The sequence below is a fragment of the Etheostoma spectabile genome, chromosome 5, assembly GCF_008692095.1.
Source record: "Etheostoma spectabile isolate EspeVRDwgs_2016 chromosome 5, UIUC_Espe_1.0, whole genome shotgun sequence".
Classification (NCBI taxonomy): Eukaryota; Metazoa; Chordata; class Actinopteri; order Perciformes; family Percidae; genus Etheostoma; species Etheostoma spectabile.
Genome location: NC_045737.1, coordinates 29,459,989 through 29,484,100, shown reverse-complemented (window position 1 = coordinate 29,484,100; position 24,112 = coordinate 29,459,989). Strand labels below are relative to the sequence as shown.

Sequence of the window (24,112 nt, the reverse complement as noted above, 5' to 3'; positions counted from 1 at the left end):
AAATAAAAAAGATACAATATTAGATTATATTGTTGCATGTCCTCACATACTATTTAGTCCTCATAAAGCCCTAAATGGGTCTAGAAAAAAGGTGCTTAGCTACAAAGCATTTAGTCAAGCATATTAATGTATCCTGATCTGATACATTTTTCAACCATACAGCCAACTCACAACAAACATCACAGTCCTGACAACTCAACGCCAGTGTGAAGCATTTAATAAAACAAAAATACGCCCTGAAAATAATTATTCTTTAATGTTGTTCTTGCCCATATTTCTAAAAGTCCTGCATAGCCAAATTCTGCTTTCAGTTTGCCTCTAACTGACAGGTCGGAAAGGGAAAACAATTTCCCTGACTTTACAGATTTCACTGCATCAGGCGTATCCGTCCGCTGCAGTTTAATATTCAGGGTGTTGCCATTTTCTGTGATGTCACACATTTAAAAGCCGAGTCACATAGCCACTTTGCATCCTCGAGCCTCGAGTAGGGCCTTCCTGTCCATGAAACTGGCAATTTCCTCACAGCTCTCATAAAATCTGTGCAGCACTTTACCACAGCTTAGCCATCTTATCTCTGTGTGTCATTGCAGACAGTCTGATTGGTTTAGCGCGTGTGCATCACTGTGCAGGCCACAGCTATAGCTAGGCAGAAGGACCTAAATTGATATGTGAGCCAAATCAAAATTTGCAAGGGGACGGAATTGTCGTGCGGACCTTGACGTTGACACACGGCAAAATAGAAATCACAAATGTTATCCATAATTCTTAAACATACTGTACAGTATATAAAGGTCACAAATGGAGTCAGTCTGACTAACATTCAGCCCTGCTCTAGTTTTCATGCCAAGATTGTGGCATGATTTTAAAGAGGTGTAGTGGTGTTATAGGAAGTCACACACACAGATGTTGTTAGTGTATTAAAGGTAATTGAACTTTGAGTCGCTACCTAGATTCTCTGTTTGAACTCTTTTTAATGAAAAACAATGGCTGACACCAGCAATGAAAATGTTTAGTGGGCCTCAGACTCTGTCGTTGACTAAATATTTGCGGACAAAACACGCTACTAATGATGAGCGTTATATGAACACTGAATGAATATTTGATGAGATTAAAGTAAAGGATTTAACCATACCATATATGGTCAGAATAACACCATAAAGTAGTAAATGGTCTGCATTTACATAGCACTTTTCTACCTTTGCCTCTCATTCACACATCAATAAGTGTTCTCTTACATTAAACAGTACATTTAGCTTTTTCAGGCACTTTTACTTTTGTATTATTTACTACCAAGTTGGATATGGCCCTGCAAATATCACAGGTGTTTGGATCATACTCCAACTCGGATGGAGACTTTCAATTGCACCGGTCAGAAACTGGTAATTATGGTAACTCTAATATGACATGGACCACTGTATAAGGCTACATGGTGGGTCATTGCACACCATGGGCACAAAAATTCTAACATGCTCTCTTGGTGCTAATTATTTGTTTTTTGTGCTCTAAACTGACACAAAATGCCAGACTTGAACTGTCTTATTGCATTAAAGCAGCTGAAATGAAGCAAACCCCAGACAATAGTATTAGTAGGACATACACAGCATGGGGCCATTTTTGTCTGCCTGGTCAGGAGGTGACCGGGGAACGGGGCAAAGGGAAACCATTGAGTAATTTACCAGACAGTTACAAATGATGTTTGAATTCCAATAAACAAACACCAATTCCATACAGGCCGTAACCGAAGCATGAAAGGAATGATTAGTTAAAGGGCGAAATTGCTTAGTCATAGTGTAAGTGTAAAGTGACTGTATTTTCTAGTGTGTGTTAAAGCAGCACTTCATATCATAAGCTCATTATATCTGAGCCATAAAGTGATTATGGGCTCCAGTAAGGCATTGTTCAGCTGTTGACAGGATTAAAGATGACTTAAGAGAGAGAGAGTGTCGCCGCTCCATGCCCGAGTGTTTGCTTGCTTTGTATAAGCCAGCAGTGAAAGGGGCTGCACGCTTGACTGTTTGCCAGCTGCGGCGACGCACACCCTCCCTCCACTCTTTTACACTTTCATCTCCCACCACTCTGTCCATCCATCTACATATATGTCTGCTTTGTTCTTGTTTGAAGGGGTGTCCTTTTTCATAGACTCTGTGTAAAATTGTTTTAGGGTTTTTAAGGAAATCCTTGAGCTACTAAAGGCAGTAAATCTCTCTTGTCAGTGTGGCATTGATTATTATCTGTGTTACTGGGTGTTAGTGCAGGATGCAGTTGAAATGAAAGGGGAAGGGCAGTGTGAAACAGGCTGTATGGCATCCTCTAACACTGCCTTGGTGAATCGTAATCATTGACTGTGTCTAGATTTCTAATGTGCTTTTGTCTCCCTCCTGCAGAAGAAGACTGGAGTTGTGAAGACACAGGAGAAGAAAGAGCGGTGGAAGGAGAAAAAGGTGGCGAAGCGGCAGAAGAAGGACGACAAGGAGGTGGAGGAGGAAGAGGAGAATGTCCAGCCGGTGGTGGATCCCCTGGAGAATGGCTTCCTCCATCACGCCCAGCGGGAACAGGACAGGATCACCGAGAGGCTGCTGAAGAAGACTTACTCCAAGAAGAACAAAATGGTCAGTGACTCCGCCTCCATTGCTTTAAAAAATAAATATATTTGAAGTCATTCTTACTGGACAATAGTTTAATATAAGTTCAGGTTGTTATATATTGACTAGACTGTGGATGTGTGGGTATGTTGGTGACAAATGAAAGAGAGGTCTGCTGTCCAGGCCTTTGCTGTGAAGGCTGGGGAGCCAATCAGCTGCTTTGTAAGCATCTGGTTCCACTTCTTTGATGTGATTGGTCAGTGCTGTTATTTCCAAACTATTCTTTACTTCACTACGAAGCAGGACAGTCATTTCTCCAAGTATAAATGTACATTCCATCCATCTGACAGCTGGTCCACATTCTCTTTAACGTAGATTTTTTTTAGAAAAAGGTGTGAAGAGTGTTAACAGAACCTCACACCCATGTCAGATGAGACTTTATCTATTTATGTGTCAGCACAGACTTTACAGGTACCACAGTGCTCAGGAGTGTAAGAGTTAACTTCACTTGAAATGAGACACTTCAGTCCCCTCTGTCCGTGCACCATCACACCACTTCTCAGTGTTCAGCACAGGAGAAAATCATTTTCTTCAAATACAGTACTCACTTCTGTTCCGAGTCTGCTAAAAGCTGGAATTTTAGCCCATCAGGGCTGTCAAAAGATTGCCACGGTCATTTTGAAAATGGTATACGTATTTACGTAATTGGCTGTCATTGTTTTTGAAATAGAACTATTGACACTACTCCCATTGTCCTTTAGGGAAGCCCAGGCCATTGCCACAGCCTTTATTTGTTTGAGGTTTTGTCAGCAGCAGCCTTTTGTAGGTAGTAATCACATTGTGGTTGGTGGTAACTACAAGCACTAACTTCCTTTCTCCTGCTGCCGTTTAAAGTTACTTTATGCTGTGAGTTTTTAATGGCTTCAGCTTACTGTATTTCAATCAGGAGAGACATGTTTGCAGATATGCAAATGAGGTTTATTGTACAGCTCAATAACATTTACAAAGTCTTTGGTGATTAGGCTCCATAGCTATATGAATATTTTGTATATATGTATAGGGGTAGAGAACCATCATCACGGTTGACGGGAAGACAACACAAGGGTTAAAAGTTAGATCTTCCTGAAAGAATTTACACTGGGCTACATTTCAGTTGGAGCCAATAGTTATCTCTTGCGTTTTGAGTTATGCATTAGTAGTCATTAGGGTTAGGGTTAGTAGTGATAAGAGCCCTATCACAGACATATGGGTATGTATTAGCATCGGCGTATATGTTGTATTTTTACTTTATTTATTATTTATTTCCTCAGTGTTAATTTCCAGAATTGGTTGACAATGTAGTACATTGAATGTATAATGTAAAAAAAGTTCTATTTTCATTCCACCTCAACATTCATTGTAATGGCCATAATATATATATATATATATATATTTACTTGTTGAAGCAAGTTTGACAACTATGACACTGCATTACAACAGAGTAGCTAATACAGAGGTGAGGCCACACAACAGTAGCCTATGGCAGAAGCCGTAACCTTCACAGAATGACACATAGGGCCCTATTTTTACGATCTAAGCCCATAGTGTGAATCTTTGTGCCTTGCTATTTTCATGGGGGATTTACACAGTCAAATTTTTATTTGTAATCTTTTGCATGTGTGTGTGTGCTCCTGCGCATCCCTGTGTGTTTAACAAGCATAGTGTGGGCCGCTATGCACAAGCATAGGAGCATTTTACAAATTCACTGTGAAAATAGCATTGAAATGCTGAGTTATTAACCTTAGACCAGGTTTCTTGTTGGTCAATGGCGCAAACACTTCCCACTGCCTCAAGATAGCAATACACCCAGAATGCACCTGAACACACCTCCCTGTACGACCGACACGCCCATGGGCGCAAACATGGGCGCAGGTGCATTTGCTATTTAAATGACATAGGCGCAGGATGGGAAATTAACAACTGTCTATGTCTTAAAATAGCAAAGACACTTGCGTCGGGCTTTGCGTTGCGCTGTGCCGGGTGCGAGATAGGGCCCCTAGACTGTACTGTTGGTGCACTATGGGAGCTTTCTATTGGTTTGGGATTAGAGTGTTTATTTGTAATTCCCTTACTGAAACAAAGGAGGAAAACAGACAAACTTTATCACAGGGAAGGAATTATAGGGAATCAGTTAGATAGCCTTTGGCCCTCATGTGGGTTTTATTCACTGGTGAGCCATGGAGCTACCGAGGGTGGTTTCATAAGCAAATTGTTGGTATGCTGCCTTCAGGTGGATTTACTCTGCTATCCCATTCTTGTTTTCCTTCATGACTGCAGAAGTGGTTTTCTGTTTGTTTATGCAGATAGAGGGCTGCCAGTATCCCCGGCTTCAAGCACACTGCTGAGCCCACAGAGTCTGTCCCAGTGAGATAGTCCATCTATGTGTTAACAGTTTGTTTAAATGGGCGGATGTTTTTATGCCCCTGTCCGAGGCCAGGCTCCACCGTAGTGCTGTTGAGGATAAGAGGGGAAATGTAGTCAGGAAGCCAAACTAAATAATGAGGCTGTGTAGCTCGGGGGCCTCCTCCGCAGACAAAAATATCTCTTGCAGATAAGATTTCCTAAGGAAGTTAACATGGCTGAAAATGAGTTTGGCTGTGATGTTTAGTTTGCTAAGAGACAGTGAAAAATGATGTGTTTAGCGGATGCTCTTATCCAGAGTTTAAGTGCAATAGGCTGCCAATACTAAAATATAAATTCCAGTTCAGATAATAACGACATAATACCACCAAATGCTTCGGTCATGTGAAAACCTTTTTAACAGTAACTTCTTCTGAAGATTTACTACGCGTGCTCCCAAGGAGCTGATGATAGAGGGATTATAAAAGCAATTCAAAACCCACAGGAAAAATAAAGCTAAAAAGCTTTTTTATGTTTCTACCCATCGGTAGTGAGAAATTTCTTTGTCCTTGGAATACATAATAGAGTAATACAATGTAATTTAAACCTCTTATTATTGTGGCATGAGATAAGCTGTCTTTTTTTTGCTTCTAAAAGGACATTACTGCAGATTGAATGAGTAGCTTAATCTAGCGTCTATTTATTTGTCATGTGTTTTGTGCTTCCTAAGTGCAATTTGAAATAATGTCTTGGAGGCACATCAACGAACGCACCCAGCTCCAGATTGAAGAGTATTTCACCGCCGTCAACCAAACCACAAATCTGAGTTTATACCTTCTTTTTTTTTAACTACAGACAATACAACAGGTTGCCGATTACATTTTGATTGTTTAACCCAGCCGCTCTTAAACCCTCATTCCTATCCTCCTCCCCCCCCCACCAACCAACAACATAGTAATACCTACACAGACAGAGCATCCTGATTACTGTAAATAAAATATCTTTACATATCCATTTGGAAATGAACACGTGGCCAGCCAGACTCTGCGTGTTTTGCCTGTAAAGGAAAGGAGGGAAAAGACTAGGGGTGTGCAAAAAAGTCTATTCACATTCATATTGCGATTCAAGCTCTACAGATTCAAAATCGATTCATGGATTTCCAAAATTCATATGTTTATTTATTTTTTAATTTTTTTTATTTCATTTTTTTTTTTTTAGTAATGGCATGTATACTATCACGTGGAAAAAATAACTACATTTACATACTGTGAATCATTATTTTAGCGGAGAATCGTTTTTGAATCAAAGCTTGAACCTAAAAATCAATATCGAATTGAATCGTGACATTTTCTGAATCGTGCACCCCTATAAAGAAGGGTCGATTGGTAATTGTAGCCCTGTTAGTTCTGTAAGGTTACTGTCACTCCCCGATGTGAGGCGCGCAGATTTAAACGGTTTATGTGTCAGACTGAAATTTGTGAAATCCAAAAAATAATGCACTTTTGTCTTTACAAACAATAACAGAAGATGGAAATCATTTCAAAAACGTTGTACCTATGATTGTTTGGTTGCTAACGTTAGCTCAAAACGCCATTCCAGTGTCAGACCTTGTTGTGTTTGATTGAGTAGGTCCATTTTTACTGAAGTCTCTGTGTGGTCAACACATTACAGAGGTGAATTTTTATCCAAAGCGACTTACTGTTGCTATATATGTCAGAGGTCGGACATTGGTTGACGTGTCGCAGAGGGAATCGAACCCAGATCTCACACACCAAAGGAATGTGTCACATCCACTGCTCCATCAGCACCCCTGCTACCTGACTTGTCAAAGTGATGCATGTGCGACTCACATCAGCACTCGACTGACATCGGGTAGTGACAGCTGCTAACAACCTTCCCCCCAAACAACCCAAACAGAATGTAGTAAAAAACTCCAATGGTTACGTGAGAGCAAAATGAACAATATGGGTCAGGTACCAGTCCTATTTGGTATCTGATTATCAATGTTGGATATGCTCTATGACAACATTTTAACCCTCATCTTGTCCTCGGGTCAAATCTGACCGTTTTTTTTAGATTTTTTTATCACAAAAAATGGGCGTTTGAAACAAGCTGAATATGTCAACATTAGAAATATCAAATAACTTTGGAAAAAAACTCAAAAAAAGCCACCACAACATTGAAAAAGTGGCAAAAATGTCAGAAAAAGTGATAACTTGTTTTCATGGTTGACAGGAAGACAACACAAGGGTTAAATATATATACTGATGATTTTGGTTTTTTGAAGCACCAAGACCATTATCCAGCTATATCCCTATCTCAAGCTTTCATTCCTTGTGTCAACATATATTTCTGGGAGTATAATTCTAACTCTCGATCCAATTTTAAATGGGATGGGTTTTTTTAGGCATTCAGAATAAATGAGAAGAAAGTCTTTTTAAAATCTGAGTTCATGTTAAGGAATGTATACCAACATTTTTTATTTTATTATTGATTAGTGTACACACGATACTGTGTACAGTACCACATACTGAAACTACAGTTACCATATGTAGTATTCAACAGCAGAGGCTTCTGTGTCAGTGTACCATTGTGATGAATGTCTCTGCAGCACTTTGCAGCAGCTTAGAGGGAGAGTTTGTCTGGACTGAGTAAGGCACATTGACCCCATGAATTGCTCAAGTCCCCTGAAAAAAACAAATCCTAAGTCCTGTGATCCGTACATAGCTGGAGTACTGCTGTTACCTATGCCCTGGTGGTTCTCTGTTGCTCTTACTTAACTTCTAAACTTCCCAAGCCCTTACGTTTTCTTGTATCAGCTGCTTACTTTATTCTTTGTCTGGTGAAGCAATGTTTGACTGCTTCACTGTCTAAGTAGCTAAAGTATCTTATAACCTGCATGCTGTGAACCAAAGCCTGCCTTTATTGCGTGACTAAAACTCCCAATTCCCTGCTACATTATTACAGTTTTGAGAACTAACAATTATGCTGTGTTCACATGCTGTGGGAAACAACAACGCCCAATTCCAGGGCGGCTGTGGCTCAGGAGGAGGAGGTAGAGCAGGGTGTCCAGCTGCTTTACTGGATAAATGCAGTCCATCCATCATCAGACTCAGCACATGATCATGTTGCATGACTAATTAATTATAGATAACATTATCAATTATGAAACGGTTGATCCGCACCCTTAAATAAGCATTCAGAAAGCAAATACAAGTGGTGTTAGATCAGGCCTGTTTCTTAAGTCGCTCCCTTTGCTTTTTATCCCACACCCACCTGCTGTCATCATATGATTTATAAATCGTTGCCCAATATGAATTCGTGCAAGCAGAGGCACATTACAACACGATCAATCTGCGGAGGGTCTTACAAAGACTTAAACCTTTAAATGGGAGTGTATGAACAATTTGATTGTTTTTATTCACATTTATCAATATAAATAAAGGCATATTCCCGTGGTTATTGTGTTATGGGATGGAGGTGTTGATTGAGTCCAGTCTCTCTGGGTTGAGTGCATATCATACGGAGCACACCGGAGCTTAGGAGATGGCAATAGATAGAGATGTTTATTTTTACTTTATCCACAACCCCTGTGGTGTTTCCATGCTCTCTCTCTGATAGATGAAATCCCAAAAAACACACATGGTACATTTCTTCATATGTTCTGGGAGTGCTCTCCCATTGGTCAGTTCTGGAACAATATTGCATCCAAAATCTCTTTCTTGATTAATGTTACTGTGATGTTATTGTCAATGTTTTGGTTATGAATGACCTGTCAGCCTTCCAGCTCTCTAAAGCTCAACAGCGTGCTGTGTTTGCTGGACTTACAGCTGCTAAGAGGGTGATTGCAACCCGTTGGAAGCCACCTCATGACTTATCCGTTCGTTCATCAATCCTTTCTTTTTGGATGTCACATACAAAAAACTCTCTCTGGCTTGTGTGGGTGGAGCCCCGGGGAAGACTTAGGGACTTGGCACAGCATTGCTGAGTCCTTAAAGTCAATACTGTAGCATGTGTGATTTGTCTTGTGTGTGTCTGTTTGTGTCTGTCTGTTTTTTGTGTCTGTCTGTTTCTGCACGTGTTGTTTTGTCTCTGTCCCTCCCGTTTTTCCTCTCTGTGATTTTGTGGCCTTGGGACTTGTTCCTATGACCCAGTGTGTTGTTTGTAACTGTTTGTGGCTGTTATGTTTACATTATTTTTTTTCTGAATATAAAAAATAAAACCAATTTGATCACAACAAAAAAACAAACACATTTGATTCCAGGGGGACGGGGCTTTGATGAGGAGCCCTTTGTGGATTTGGTCTGCCACAAAAAAATGTCCTTGGCAGCAGCGCTTACAGGCTCACTCTCAAATGTCATAGTCATGTGTTTTTTTTTTAGCAATCACAGTTCTCTTTGCTGCTAAGTTAACTCAACAATACCATGGACATATGTACTCTTTATTACATCCAATAAGGCAAACTGTAGATCCTTTTATCAAACAAACACAGAGCAGATGGATGTTTATGCACACGTAAAAAAGACGTTTGTTGTAACTGTGGGAGAAGGGCAGCATGGAGCAGCCATCTGGGCTTTCCAGCAGCCGTTGACACATTATGGCTGATGATATTTATGCAATAGGTATGTATACTTTTAGGATACTCTCCTACCACAACGATCAGCTCAAGTGCACTTCAAGGGGTTTTCACTTTGTCCTTCAGGCTGCCCTTCTCTCCAAGTGGCCAGCGTAGTTTTGCCCTTCCTTATTTCTTTCTATTGTGCTGTCTCCTGTCAGAAGAGGTGTCCTGGATGACACACTATGTTCCACAGGCGCCAGGCCACAGTTTGCCACAGGGAGGCAGTGGGTGTTGCCCGGACCTTAGGAATGGTCGAACATACTGTATGTATGAGATACTGGGTAAACTACTGTTTTCTTTCTTTCTTCATCCAACAATAAGAACCTGTCCTTTGCTCGTCCAGAAATGAAACAGTGTCTATTTCAATTTATTTAGATTTTTGGCAAGAAGTCTAAAAAAAACTCACGACTGAGATTTTGTCTTTAACATTGTAGGTCATAATAATATCCATAAACCAATAGACCAGTCTGACCTGCATTGTTTTGTCATTCCCTGCTGTAAGATACCAGAGAAGCAGCTTGCAGGTACCTCCAATAGGCTTCAAATGGGGGTCTGGGGGTCTTGAATAACACGTAATGCTGACTGATAGCTACACATCACATCATCATCATCTGTGTCCATTACTGCACTGGCCTACCCTGTGCCACACACACACACACACACACACACACACACACACACACACACTCCACTAACAGTGTTATATAGAAAAACATCTCAATACTCAACAACTCATACTCAGGCCAATCTGTGGACATAAAACCAGCATCCTGCGTGCCCCTGTCACACTGTAGCTGCCTCAGGATAAACTTCCTTTTTTCAAATCTAGGTGTGTTTATAAGCAGTAAGCCAGCCAGAGACAGATCAGATTAGCTGGGCATCAACGGTGCACTGGAGCATAGTTCATGGGCAGCCTGAGAGCTGAGATAGACACAAGAGCACTGCTGTCCGTCGGCAGCGGGGCCGCGGTAACGGGCGAGTGATCAGGATGACTGATGGTGGTAAAGGGTGGTTGTTATCTGGGGAGCAGCGACCCTGAGCGGTAGCAGCTCGGCTCAGGAGACAATATCTCTCCTGGCTCACTCTGCTTCCAGCCCATTTAAACTGGGGAGCAAGGTGAATGCTGTCCCATCAGAGTCACGCGGGGCAAGTGGGCTGAGCTGCAATTTACTATTGTTGACTGACGGACATTATTGTTGTTGTCCTGACAGAAACAATGGATGTCAGATTTTGCTGGACATATTGAAAGAACTTACCATCAGTATGATGATACAATGACGTTCCATATGTAGGCTAGAGGACACAAGATGTTACTGTAACTGAAATGTTCTTTGCCAAAGACTTTTTCCTCCACTACATAAAGCAATATATGTTCTACTTATTCTCCGAGGCTTACATCTTTTGCTCGCTTTCCGATGATGTGCTTATGATGTTTTGGTTTATCGAGGACCTAAAACACTTTTGCACTTGTAATGAGATCAGCCCTAAATGTGACATCCTTGATGTAATTATGGGGTTGGAAAGCTTGTAAGTGGTAACGCAATAGAAAAGGCCTTTACTCCTGTTACTCAGGTTGACGCTGCAATTTAACAAAGAGCATTATTAGATGAGTGGATAATGAGGCACGCTGCAGAGGTACCTACAGGCACGTCACATGCGAGAGTGTTTGCAGAGTAGAAAAGACAGAGACGAGTGGGGGATCGTGACTTGTAATAGACCTTGACAGATCAATTAGTCAGCTGCTTGTAACATGAACATGTATGCATGATCACACGGCGGATAATTGTCTTTACCGCATCAAAGACCAGTTAGCAGACAAAGACACAGGTGCCTGTGCAAGAGAGAGATAAATGACAATATCAAGTGTTTCATTCCAAAAACAAGGTATCTGATTATTTAGAAAATAATACACACACACACACTGATAGAGGGATTGCTGACGTTAGATGGCAATGTTGGATGCCTTGCCTATGAATCATTCAGAAAGGAATATTGTCATCTGCCTCTTAAGCCTAGTACATTTTTTATTTCAATATGGGCTTTTTTTTAAAGACTTTTTGATATAAGCATTGACCACAGCTAGTGTAGGCAACGCATTTTCATGAACGTATGATATTGTACAAAATCGTATGCACAATAGTAGTGAAGAGGATTTAGGCCGTTTTATGGTGTTGTGTAGAATCGACAGCGTACCCCCGCAGACCCCTCTGTGTGTCTACGCCTGACGTGCACTTCTCGGAAAATGTAACTACACGTTGCGGTGGCGCACGTCGCTCGGCCGTAGCTTGGTAGTGTTGCATTCCCCCCGACTCATTTCCTGTTTCTCCTTCTCCATAAACGACATGAAATCCAGGAGAGGGTTAACTTCTCCTGGCGTGGTCAGAGAGAACAGGGGAGACTTTGTTTCTCTCACTAGGACTCCAGAGTCACTACCTGCTCTGATGCAAATCTCCATCCCCCCCCCACACACACACATGCTGGCTCAATGCACACACCAGCGCACAAGTATAAATATCAGACCATTTACAGGTAAAAGCCAGTAAATTAGAATATTTTGAAAAACTTGATTTATTTCAGTAATTGCATTCAAAAGGTGTAACTTGTACATTATATTTATTCATTGCACACAGACTGATGCATTCAAATGTTTATTTCATTTAATTTTGATGATTTGAAGTGGCAACAAATGAAAATCCAAAATTCCGTGTGTCACAAAATTAGAATATTGTGTAAGGGTTAAATTTTGAAGACACCTGGTGCCACAAACTAATCAGCTGATTAACTCAAAACACCTGCAAAGGGTTTTAAATGGTCTCTCAGTCCAGTTCTGAAGCCTACACAAACATGGGGAAGACTTCAGATTTGACAGCTGTCCAAAAGGCGACCATCAACACATTGCACAAGGAGGGAAAGACACAAAAGGTTATTGCTGAAAAGGCTGGCTGTTCTCAGAGCTCTGTGTCCAAACACATTAATAGAGAGGCAAAGGGAAGGAAAAACTGTGGTCAGAAAAAGTGTACAAGCGATAGGGATCACCGCGCCCTAGTCAAGATTGTGAAAAAAAAACATTCAAAAATGTGGGGGAGATTCACAAGGAGTGGACAGCTGCTGGAGTCAGTGCTTCAAGATCCACCACCAAGAGACGCTTGAAAGACATGGGTTTCAACTGCCGCATACCTCGTGTCAAGCCACTGTTGACCAAGAAACAGCGCGAAAAGCGTCTCACCTGGGCTAAGGAAAAAAAGAGCTGGACTGCTGAGTGGTCCAAAGTCATGTTTTCTGACGAAAGCAAATTTTGCATTTCCTTTGGAAATCGAGGTCCCAGAGTCTGGAGGAAGACAGGAGAGGCACAGGATCCACGTTGCCTGAAGTCTAGTGTAAAGTTTCCACCATCAGTGATGGTTTGGGGTGCCATGTCATCTGCTGGTGTCGGTCCACTCTGTTTCCTGAGATCCAGGGTCAACGCAGCCGTCTACCAGCAAGTTTTAGAGCACTTCATGCTTCCTGCTGCTGACCTGCTCTACGGAGATGGAGATTTCAGGTTCCAACAGGACTTGGCGCCTGCACACAGCGCAAAATCTACCCGTGCCTGGTTTACGGACCATGGTATTTCTGTTCTAAATTGGCCAGCCAACTCCCCTGACCTTAGCCCCATAGAAAATCTGTGGGGTATTGTGAAAAGGAAGATGCAGAATGCCAGACCCAAAAACGCAGAAGAGTTGAAGGCCACTATCAGAGCAAGCTGGGCTCTCATAACACCTGAGCAGTGCCAGAAACTCATCGACTCCATGCCACGCCGCATTAATGCAGTAATTGAGGCAAAAGGAGCTCCAACCAAGTATTGAGTATTGTACATGCTCATATTTTTCATTTTCATACTTTTCAGTTGGCCAACATTTCTAAAAACTCCCTTTTTTGTATTAGCCTTAAGTAATATTCTAATTTTGTGACACACGGAATTTTGGATTTTCATTTGTTGCCACTTCAAATCATCAAAATTAAATGAAATAAACATTTGAATGCATCAGTCTGTGTGCAATGAATAAATATAATGTACAAGATACACCTTTTGAATGCAATTACTGAAATAAATCAAGTTTTTCAAAATATTCTAATTTACTGGCTTTTACCTGTACGTAGGCTATGGTAAAACTCTGCATGGAGCCTCAGTACGACCATAAAACGTCCTTAACTCTCCCTACAAACACTACTTCCCAGCTGTACCATGGGTTTAAACTAGCAACCTAACCCAGACTATATTCACAAAATTCTTCTGTGGTTCAACCATGCCAGTAGGAATCATGACTAAGTAAAAGGTCACTTTTTAAATGAAAGGACGTCTTATCTTATCTTGAATCACTATAAAAATACAGTAAAGTGGTTCAGTTTAAAATGAGAAATTGATGACTTCATTAACTTGAATTGCTGCCCGAGGAATTACAAGAGCATTTGGTGAGTCTCCAGCACAGCATCTACCATAGCAGCATGGAAATGACATGAATAAGAAATCCAGTATCCAGTAGAGGATAGTAAAGCCAGCTAATGAGAACAGAGATCAGAGAATGCAGTGTGCAGAGGTAATATATCAAAGTGAAAAAAAGAAATGTCCACAGCACTGCTTTAAAGCGTAACTCTCGCCAAAATGCAACCTAGGGTCCTTTTGTGAATGTACCCAAGTCAAACCTTTTAAAGCATAATTAGTACAGAAGTGCCACTTTTAAGATTGACCTTATTCTCGTTTTTTGCTCAAATGGCCTTTTAAATGGGAAAGCAAGGGGTGCTACTATGGTCACATCACAATAGCTATTTAAAACACTAAGAAGGCTCAACACAACATGAGACTTTGCTCCAAGTATCACCAGAGGCTCTACACATCACTCAGCATTGACAACATTGTATTCACAGAGTTTACTAAAAAGAAGTTTTTGACTAAGGTTTGTATGTAAGCATTACAATCAGCTGACCTAACATGTGACTTCAATTAGTTTGATTAGGTCTAACATGCCTAATAGCCCAACTCATGACTCAATGAAGAGAACACTTTCATACATGTTTTTAACAGACAAAATTCAATATCCCCTCCTTTGTATTACATAATGGGAGCTTAAAGGTGCCCTGCCACAAAAAACTGTTTTTACTTGCATTGTTTGAAAAATGTGAGGTCCATATGTGTGTGTGTGTGTGTGTGTGTTATGTGGTGAATGTGAAGATGAACGTCTACCTCCTCTGTCAGCTCTAGCCACTGGAAAGAAATAAGAAGAGAAATCCGACCAATCACAACAGCTGGTCAGTCTGATGTCATGTTGCCTGAGCTCATTACTTTTCATGAGCTGGGTAAATGGTGCTGATAGCCAGGCTCTCTAGCCGCTAGCCAATCAGAGTCAAGCAGCTTAGCTGGTTGAATATTAATGAGAACTGGCCCAAATGAAGCTGAGTCTTCCTGCAGGCTTTCTATACCACGCTAGAATGGCTTGAAACAAGGTAACCACGGTAACCAAGTTACAGAGTCCATGGTAGAACTTCAGACATTACCACCAAGTTGTGAAATACATGTGGCAAGGTATGGTAGTTTGAGATCAGGTGTGGTCTGATTTAATGGGACCTGCCAGAAGGAGGGATGGGCACACAATTACTTTTATAAACAGAGGTAATATATCACCATCATAAATGTTGGAATGATAACACAGCTCTATTAATTGATTTTTGGCTTACAAACAAGGCTTTTTTACATGAATTGTGCAGTAAAACTGCTTACTCAGATTGTTAACAGCTCACACAGCTGTTTTTGTAATGTAGTTGTTGGAAGATTTCTGTAGAAAAAACAAAGCCAAATTTTTTTAACCAAGTGATTTTGATTATCTTGGTTGGTTAGACTCAATTAAATGTAAAGACTGCCCATATATGATAAGTAAAGAATTAAAAATGGAAGTATGCATATATTATACATACATATATATATTTTTGGTAAAAAGGTCAGTAGACTTTTATGTTCCCTTCCAGTCATGATTTCCCTGTATGAATGAGTGGCTGGAGCACGTACCTTTCTCTCTGTGTGTTTTCAAGTTTCCTAAATGCTGTTTATTTTTTCAGCAGAAATCCTGACCACAGTTGATTTAGTGTGAGGAGCCAAACTCTTCCCCATGGGTTTCCACTGGGACTGGTGGTGTTGACTTTTCCCGGAAGGCTGGGAAAGAATGAGGGAACAGTCCCACCCATGATGAAACAGAGGGAGGGGGGCGTAAAATGATTTTATGTGTAGTCCATGGGGACGGTTTGGAGTTGCACTAGATCCCAGATGGTGAGATTTGGAGAGTGGCAGATAGCCATCTGAAGTAATGACTAATCTGTTAAAATGGGTACCGGCTCCGTGGATGGGCGGATTGACACACTAAGAGATCCTTTTATAATTCAAGGGCAAGATGTAAATGCCGCTGTGATAAATGTGACTCACAGGGGCAATCTCATCAAACCACAATTCAAAGGGGAACACCAGTGAAATGACTTTGTTAGTTAGTTAAAGTGCAACTTCGAGGAATATCTAGTCCTCTCAGGATTTCTCCTCCCCACTCCCCATGGCTACAGCCTCGCCCTCCCAACCCTTCAGCCAAGGGGAGAAAGACAGAAAGAGAGAGACGGAAATAGAAGTGGAAATAAAAGGAAGCGCATGACACAGCCAGACCTCTGCGCCTGCTGTGCTTAGCCAGGTGAATATTGAATGGGACAGTGCACAGTGATTAATGTCAGGACCATATAAGGCGCTTGGCCGGGCTGCTGCACTGTTGGTCCATACACACACACACACACGTCCCATCACGTTTAACAAGCCACAGTCATTGAGATACAGAGCAACCACTCTGGGGACAATTAGGTTGGGGAACATTAAATTAGCCGGGATCTAAAGTTATGCTCTGATGGAGCTTGCGCAAGTGCATGCTGGGATTGGACTAGGAGAGAAACTCCTCCTGGATATACTGTGTGCAATCTGATGTTGCTGCATGGGGTAAGAATGTAGAGCTTTTTTTTTTTAATTTAAAATTGCACTTACATAAGGGTGCAGATTTGTTTTAGTTTGCAGTCATTAGGTGTTGGACTCAGGAGTCTTAGCCGTAATAAATTTGTCAGGACATTATTTCTCTGTGCTTTGCTAGCTGGGTAATTGGGATTACTTTCATATTTCTTTTATGTCATTTATTAAAGTGGGACCTCCCAGGCTACATAATATTCCAGCTTTGCATCTACCGGAGAATCTGTAGCTATAGCAACGGATGCGTTGGCCCTGGTAGATGTTTAACTAGAACAGACAGCAGGGACAGACACTTTGTTACACCTCGTGCTTTATGATTTACAGTATCATTTGTGGTTTTTATATTACAGTAACGGTTAGGGAGCAGTACAGAAATGTGTGCTCCAGGAAATCTCTGGTCTCTTAGGTCATATTATTTCAACAAAAGCTTTCTACAAGGTATCATAGCTGGAGATCAGGTGATTTACTGTGAACTGCTTTAATTAAACAGGCTAATCGCAAAGGTCTGAAAGAGATGTAAACAAGAAAGAAGCTTAGGTTATAAATCTGTGTGTGTGTGTGTGTGTGTGTGTGTGTGTGTGTGCGCGCGTGTGAGCGTGCGTGTGCGAAAACAAAGCGTTAGAAATGAGGTCGCTCAGACTCTCAGATTGTGCCTTTTTTGTCACTTCAGATCGATGTGTAGAAGTCAGCTGACTTTGCCCTTTTAGTGACCAGAAATACAAATGAGATATCAGATTTCTAGCCTCACCCACCTACATGGGCTGCATGATATTACAGTTTCTTCCTGATAAAAAAAGAAGTTGAGGTGCCTCTGCATTAAAGTGCAATTATGTTTTCTCCTTTTACAGATCTGAGTTCGTCTGCTAGTAGTTCTTGATCTCCTGTGCTGTGGTGTTCTTGAAAAGATTGCACATCATTTTTCCTTGTATATTTTTTGGGGATAAATGTGATGTAGGTGGCTTTTTGTCCCCGGTTACTCAGCCATGGTAGCACTTCCTATGAACCAGAGAAATCTAACCTGGAAATACCAAAGGGGCAGCAGGTGTCTGCAAATGGGAAAGCTTCCATGAGGTGTGTTGAATCACTGTTGCAATGAGACATTTACCAAAATGGAAATAATTCAGAAGCAGTCCACCCTCCGAGTTTCATCCACGCATTAAATAGACATCGTGAGTCACAAATTGGGTCTTTGTGAGTTTGATGTGCTTTTAATGTCTGATTATCAAGAATGTGAAGGAAACACACTTAGAACACACTGAATTCTTTAAATTCAAGTACAAAATAATGGTATCGGCCTTCAAAATCTGTAACTCAGCACTGTGGGGGGGTCAGGTTTCCTGGCTACCTCTGTATCCGGAGGCTGGCAGCCGCCCCGTAAGCGGTGCTGTATTACATGGGAGGCTTTAATGTTGTAGGGATCTGGTGTTCGTTAGGTAGAATGGAAGTGGGTGGCAGTCCTGAGCCTCTACTGAAAAGAGAAGCCTCCTGTAGTTGTGAGAGGTCTTTTGTTGGGAGACCTGTGTGTTTTGACAGGTCTGAGAGGGGGGTAAGACAATAGAGAGGCCACACTGTATTCTGATGTGTTCCTGCAGTAGGCTTGCTACGCTCCACTCCATTGTTTTCCACCATCATTTACAAATGCCTCATTCTCTCCTTGTCACAGTCGTATCAATTTGTTTTTGTTAATTAGCGCTTCAATTAGCAACTATTTAATTAGATTCAATTTAATTGTTGCTTGGCTTGAATATTGTGTTTTTTGCATGTGTCTTCCAATGTGCAGTGCATCTCAATTATATGCTGTGTGTTCTTCAATGGGGTGTGTATGTTCTCCTGCGTGTGCATGGTGCATACACATACATTCTTCTGACTAGTTGAGCATGGGGTCTTATTTGTGTGTGTAGGTTATTGTGCTTGTATCTGTGTAAGTGTGCATCCCCTGTGTGGCTGTGAGGGGGGGGGGGCAACTCAGATGGCTTAAATGTGATTACTGGTGTCACTGAGACAGATGTGATCTTTGCAGCCACAGCTTTCCTTTTCTCAGTGTTCAGTGGTTGCTGTGATACAACACTGACCCCTGCTGCATTAGAGAGTTTTTGCACCCACATTCATTCAGGTGGTGGTGGATGATGCTGTTTTTCTGGTTGCATCACGTCGTCCATTGGGGGTCACTGTTCTCATTTGAAAAAGATGGCAGGAGGCCTCTCCCCTCCTCTTCTGCCATTTTGACTACCTAATGTAAAGTATGTCAGGGTTTGCCATATTGAGCCCAGGCAGCGGGTCTTTAGCCGGTTCCATCAACATGTTTCCTGCAGCGTCTTGTAATGGATGCTTAATGTGGCTTCAAAATATTGCCATGAAAACAACATCGTCGGAGATAATGTAATGCCGCTGGAACACCGAGGCTCACGTGTGGGTTGTATATGCCAGCGCCGGCGCTCATATTGGCTCATTAAAACTGCAAGTAGCGCTGCTACACAAGGTCAAATAGATCCATATCAGGCATAAATATCCTTGCATCGAGCATGTCCTATAATTAGCATATCACCAGTATAAGGAGAGACGCTTTAACAGGGTGTATTTAAAATGTTCAGCCATAGAATGGCGGCCTGTGAGTTTTAATGGGTTGTGATTTAAGGGATATTGTTCAGACTTATATGCCTTCGAGCGGACAGCATGTGTTTGGTTCCTTTTTTCCTCTTTAAAGGCCATTCACACAGTAGCAATTGAACCAAGGGCTATAATTGTGTTTTCATGTACTATAGATCCTGTCATTAGGCCCCTGGGTCTGCAGGCAGTTATATGATGACAGCTGACAAGGGGGCGTGGCTCCTTTGAGGAAGAAGGGGAAGTGTGTGTGTGTGTGTGTGTGTGTGTGTGTGTGTGTGTGTGTGTGTGTGTGTGTGTGTGTGTGTGTGTGTGTGTGTGCATGTGTTGGGGGGGGAACCACACGCACAAAAGCCACAATTACTTCCTGGACGGTCCCCTGAGCTCAGTGGTTGGAGTGTGTATGTAAAATGATGTGGGAGAGGCCATTTGCAAAACAAAGAGAGCGGTGGGGGGAGGGAGGGGGAGTAAGAATGATTGCTTTTGCACAATAGAGCATGTACACTCCGAGGCAGGGGGGGTTGAAGTGGCAGACTGAGGGTTGACACGCCCCCCCCCCCCCCCCCCCTAGCAGTCCCGGAGGAGCTGGATCCAGATGGGGGTGTGGTTTTTGTGGTTGACCCCGTGGAGGGAAGAGGGTCAGGGTTTGTTTCCCGGGCCCAGAGGGGAGGAGATGGTCCAAGGGGGTGGAAATCTCAGTACATAGGGGGGTGAAGTGCCCAGTATGTTGAGCACAATCAGTATTATACAACTTATTATCAGGTTTAACATTTAGTGGCTCTAAAATATCAGTCTGGGCAAGAATGTGATCTTTTTTATCTAGTTAGTTAGTTTTAGTAAGTTAGTTTTATCTAGTGACAAATGGTATTATCTGGAGCAGGTGTCAATATTTCAAAGGCTAGATTATTCATTTTTTCAGTTTGATAGACTTATCAGATCCAAATGACTCAGAACAAGACTAAAAAGAGTGTTCAAAAATAATATTTGAAGTATTTTCACTTAATTAGATAGCACACAGTGGCAAACATCAGGGAGTAATTGGAAGGCGTGACATGTGATTTTAGTCAAAGGCCAGACTCGAGCTATGACACTGAGCTGTAGACATAACAACATCGCCAATTAGCGGTGCGTCGTCGCAATACTGATTGGATAATATCTGAGCGGTGCAGCGAGCTGTGAGCACGTTCTGCAGGGTCACAAGGCTGAATTAGCCTGGTCGCTCTCAGTTTAATTAATGAGCCGGTAATGGCAGTCTAATTGCTCTTCAAAGTGGAGTCTCCTCTGACACTGATGTAGAGCAGGACTGTACACACCAGACACGCTTCCAATGCCCAGGTCGGCTCCCACAGGTCTTTGCCAGCACCCCCCGAACCCCCCAGCCCCCACCCCCCGACCTCCGCCACTGGCGCAGCCACAGTGGGATACATACGACTCGTACTGGCACGTATAAAATATTCAACAGCAATTTCCCCCACGTTTGAAATAATACCTTGAAATGTTAATGCGCTCCCACTGCTTGTTTTAAGTGGAAACCATCCCAAGGTGCCTGTGTTTGGACTGCACCAGTGCAGGGGGCTCTGTACTTAAACTGATGCCGGTGTGAAAGTAATACGCTACACTGGAGAATTACAACATCCAGGCAATCGGGTCAAGAGGAGAATGCTATTCTTAGTGCCAGTCCCCCCTTAGTGCCACATCTTCGTATGACTTGCACACACATAATGCACCTACTCTACACACAGACCTACAGGCTTTAACAAAATGCAGATACACAAATACATATAGATATGGACACACAGACACACACGCACACACATGCAGATACTACACGGTAAAGATCTATCACACAGGCATACACACAGAAACACAGACACTGCATACACACACTCACGTCACCTCTGACATTGATTTTCATTAGATTCACAATGGCTGGCATGTTGACAGTTTCACCAGCGTCCTTGGTTCTAAATGTGTCTATTATCGGAGGATTACACAAGCCCAGGGTCTATACAGTGACAGGCCATGATCTGATATCTGCTGCCGTTGGCTTGGCCTCACCCACTAGGTGCCTCTTCAACCTGATCCTGCCAGAGACATTGCGATGTTATCAGGTCCTGTGATGCCTCCCATCACCTGATACACCCCGTGGATTAGTAAGAGACTTGCCTCCGGCTGTCTGTGGTGGGGAAGCATTGCCGTGTCTCCAGCTGACACAGATCTGCAAAAATATTAATGCTGGGAGCTAAAAAAGTTAGTGAGGTTTTCGTGTAAGACAAAATCAAGTTTTTTTTATTATTATGTGTCAGCTAGAAGCACACTCACAAACACACAGACACACACCCTTGTTCAGATTTTTATTTCCGCTCACAGTCAGATGCAGTGAGCCTCGCAGAGGAACACACACTTGGCTGCACAGTTCCTACATGTGCCTGTGCCCTTCAGACCTGACAGCAAGGCATTAAATATTAGTGGCGTTTTACGGCGGGTTTGTAACCTGGTTATTCCAGTCAGTGGGCTTGCCTTTCCGGTGTCTGTGCCTACAGTGGGGCTTTGGTTTGACAGCAAAAAGGTATCTTGAGGGAGGCCAACTTGCCTGTGAGCCCTAAGCAGTAAATACACACACACACACACACACACACACACATACACATACAAAATATGGACATGTAAGCATGAGTGGGCACATTCAATTTCATACACTGACATACTGCAAACATGTGCTTATGCATGGTCACACGCCTGTATACATACATACAGATCACACTTTAGATGTGAGCATACGGCTACTGTATATATTAACCCACATCATGTAAAACAGATACGCAAATAAAAAGGGACAGTAAACATTTTAATAAAGATAATAAGGGTAAGATTGCAAGACACATGTGATATTCTTTCTTATTGCAATACTTTCATTCATTCTGCAAAATGTTGCCTGTCTTCCTGGAGCCTTCACTTGTATCCACTATGCGCTTAGAACTGCTCATTTGTTAGAAAAGACAGCACTATTTCCATCAGTCGTGGCACTAGTGACAGGTTGCGGTCCTTATAGTTCAGTTATTCTGTGGTCATTTAATTAGCAGCCTGGAGACAAAAGAAGAGGCCTGGCCAGGTCCTGGCATGTTTGGCCAGAGAACTTTCAAATCCAAGTGCTGCTGCCTTCGGTCTATATAGCAGGTTTTTCATTAACACCAACATTGGAGCAAGAGGAGGCACCACATGCAGGGGCAGCTGGCGTATTAGTTAGCTATTCAGCTAAGATCGTTTGTGTGTCTTGCCACATGACATGACACGTCTGGCCTTTGGGTGGCACAGAGGGGTTTGTCGCAGCAAATGACAGTGACCTCCCCAGTGCCCCGTTCCCTCACCACCTCTTGGCGGAATTGATTAGGCATAATTGGAGGAAGTCAGAAGCTGAGGCAAGTGGCGCTAAATAAATTTGGGTTGTGTTAATTGCAGATTTCACTGTGTCTGTGTGTGGCAGTGTGAGGGGTAGAGAAACACTTAGCCACCGGCTGACAATGGAGGATTAATTGGACTCCTCCAATGAACATAATTAGACTGATTGTTGGGAGAGATAAAGCAAAGGTTTTATGAGTGGAGCAGCACTGTTAGTACTAAGAATATCATCCCTCTTCCTCCTCCACCTCCTTTCCAATTCTCCCTTTGTAGTCTCCTGTACAAAGTTAATGCTCCTTATTCCTCTTTTAGCTGTAAGGGAGTTGAAATCCCTGCTCACAGGGTAGGAGTGGATCACAGGTTCATGCTTACTGAGCCTTACAGTGATAACATCTCTTCAGGGGAAGAAGTCCAATCTTCTATTTCAGCTACAGTGCAGCCGCTGTATCTATGGTCTTTGATTACATCAGTTATTGAGCTTTTATTGGTCATAAATACAAAGAGCAAGTGAGTCCTCTGCCTGTTGGGGGAGCTGCTATACATCTAGAAGATGAGAGGAATTTCTGTGAGCCTAGCAGACCATATGAGTCCAATTGTAGCTGGGTTTCATTCCTGCTCCAAGTGGAAATGATTTGGGAGCCCCAGAGCATTACTCAGGCTTGGCCAGGACCGTCGGCAGCAACAACAGCAGTGACTTGTGGTACTCCAGTATCACTCCCAGCCCCATCACCATCCCCAGAAACTCACTGGGCTGGAGCTGAGCTCCACAAAGCTCTGACATCCCTCTTGGATGGTGCCCAGGTCTCAAACAGAGAGGAGGCCTTCATAGACTGCTTCAAAGGGGAGGGCGGAGAGAGAAGAACAATACACTTGACAAGATTCATCAGCAGAGGTTAACCACAAACTGCTGCATGCTTCTGCTACTATAAACATGACATGAGAAGATAAGATGAAGAACAGAAAATGGAGGAATCAAAGAACACGTCAGAGTCTTTCAGAGTCAATGCCTCGCACTTGGCAGGATCACAGTTTGACAAGGCAGGAGATGGATTTCCTGGAAAAATAATAAGTGATGAAAGACAGCCCTACATTCTTTTGAAGGTTTGATTAATTGGCCTGTATTCAAAACATGTGTTTGAAATGGAATATGTACAGTGAAGACCCCAGTCGACCAAAAATGGGAGTTAGGATTATTTCCATATCATGCTACTCAAAAGGGTTAAGTTGCCGGAGGTTCTTTGACTTTGTAATTTACATGTATTGATTTCCACCACTGCCATACTAATGCATGGAATTAGATTACATGTGTGTCTACTTCCTCCCTCCTCCTCTATTTTTTATTTTTGCTGAACTGTCTGCCTTATAGTTCAACATCCACTAAATCACCATTGATTAATCCATCATTCCTCGTGGTTAATATATTGTAGCACTTCTTAATGTGAAATCTGATAAATAGAGAAATATTTTCAAAGCACTATCCATCATTTGCCCTCTATTCGATTAAAG

The 24,112-nt window shown here is 42.3% G+C and overlaps 1 protein-coding gene across 13 annotated transcripts in view; it reads left to right on the top strand.

The window, feature by feature from the left end:
* fbrsl1 (fibrosin-like 1) overlaps positions 1-24,112 on the top strand; it is a 307,681-nt gene that overhangs the window by 99,956 nt on the left and 183,613 nt on the right. For all 13 annotated transcript variants that reach the window (XM_032516007.1, XM_032516014.1, XM_032516010.1 and 10 more), the window contains one exon: positions 2,385-2,609. In XM_032516007.1, coding sequence (XP_032371898.1) covers positions 2,385-2,609 — 225 coding nt within the window. The remainder of the gene's footprint in view (positions 1-2,384; positions 2,610-24,112) is intronic.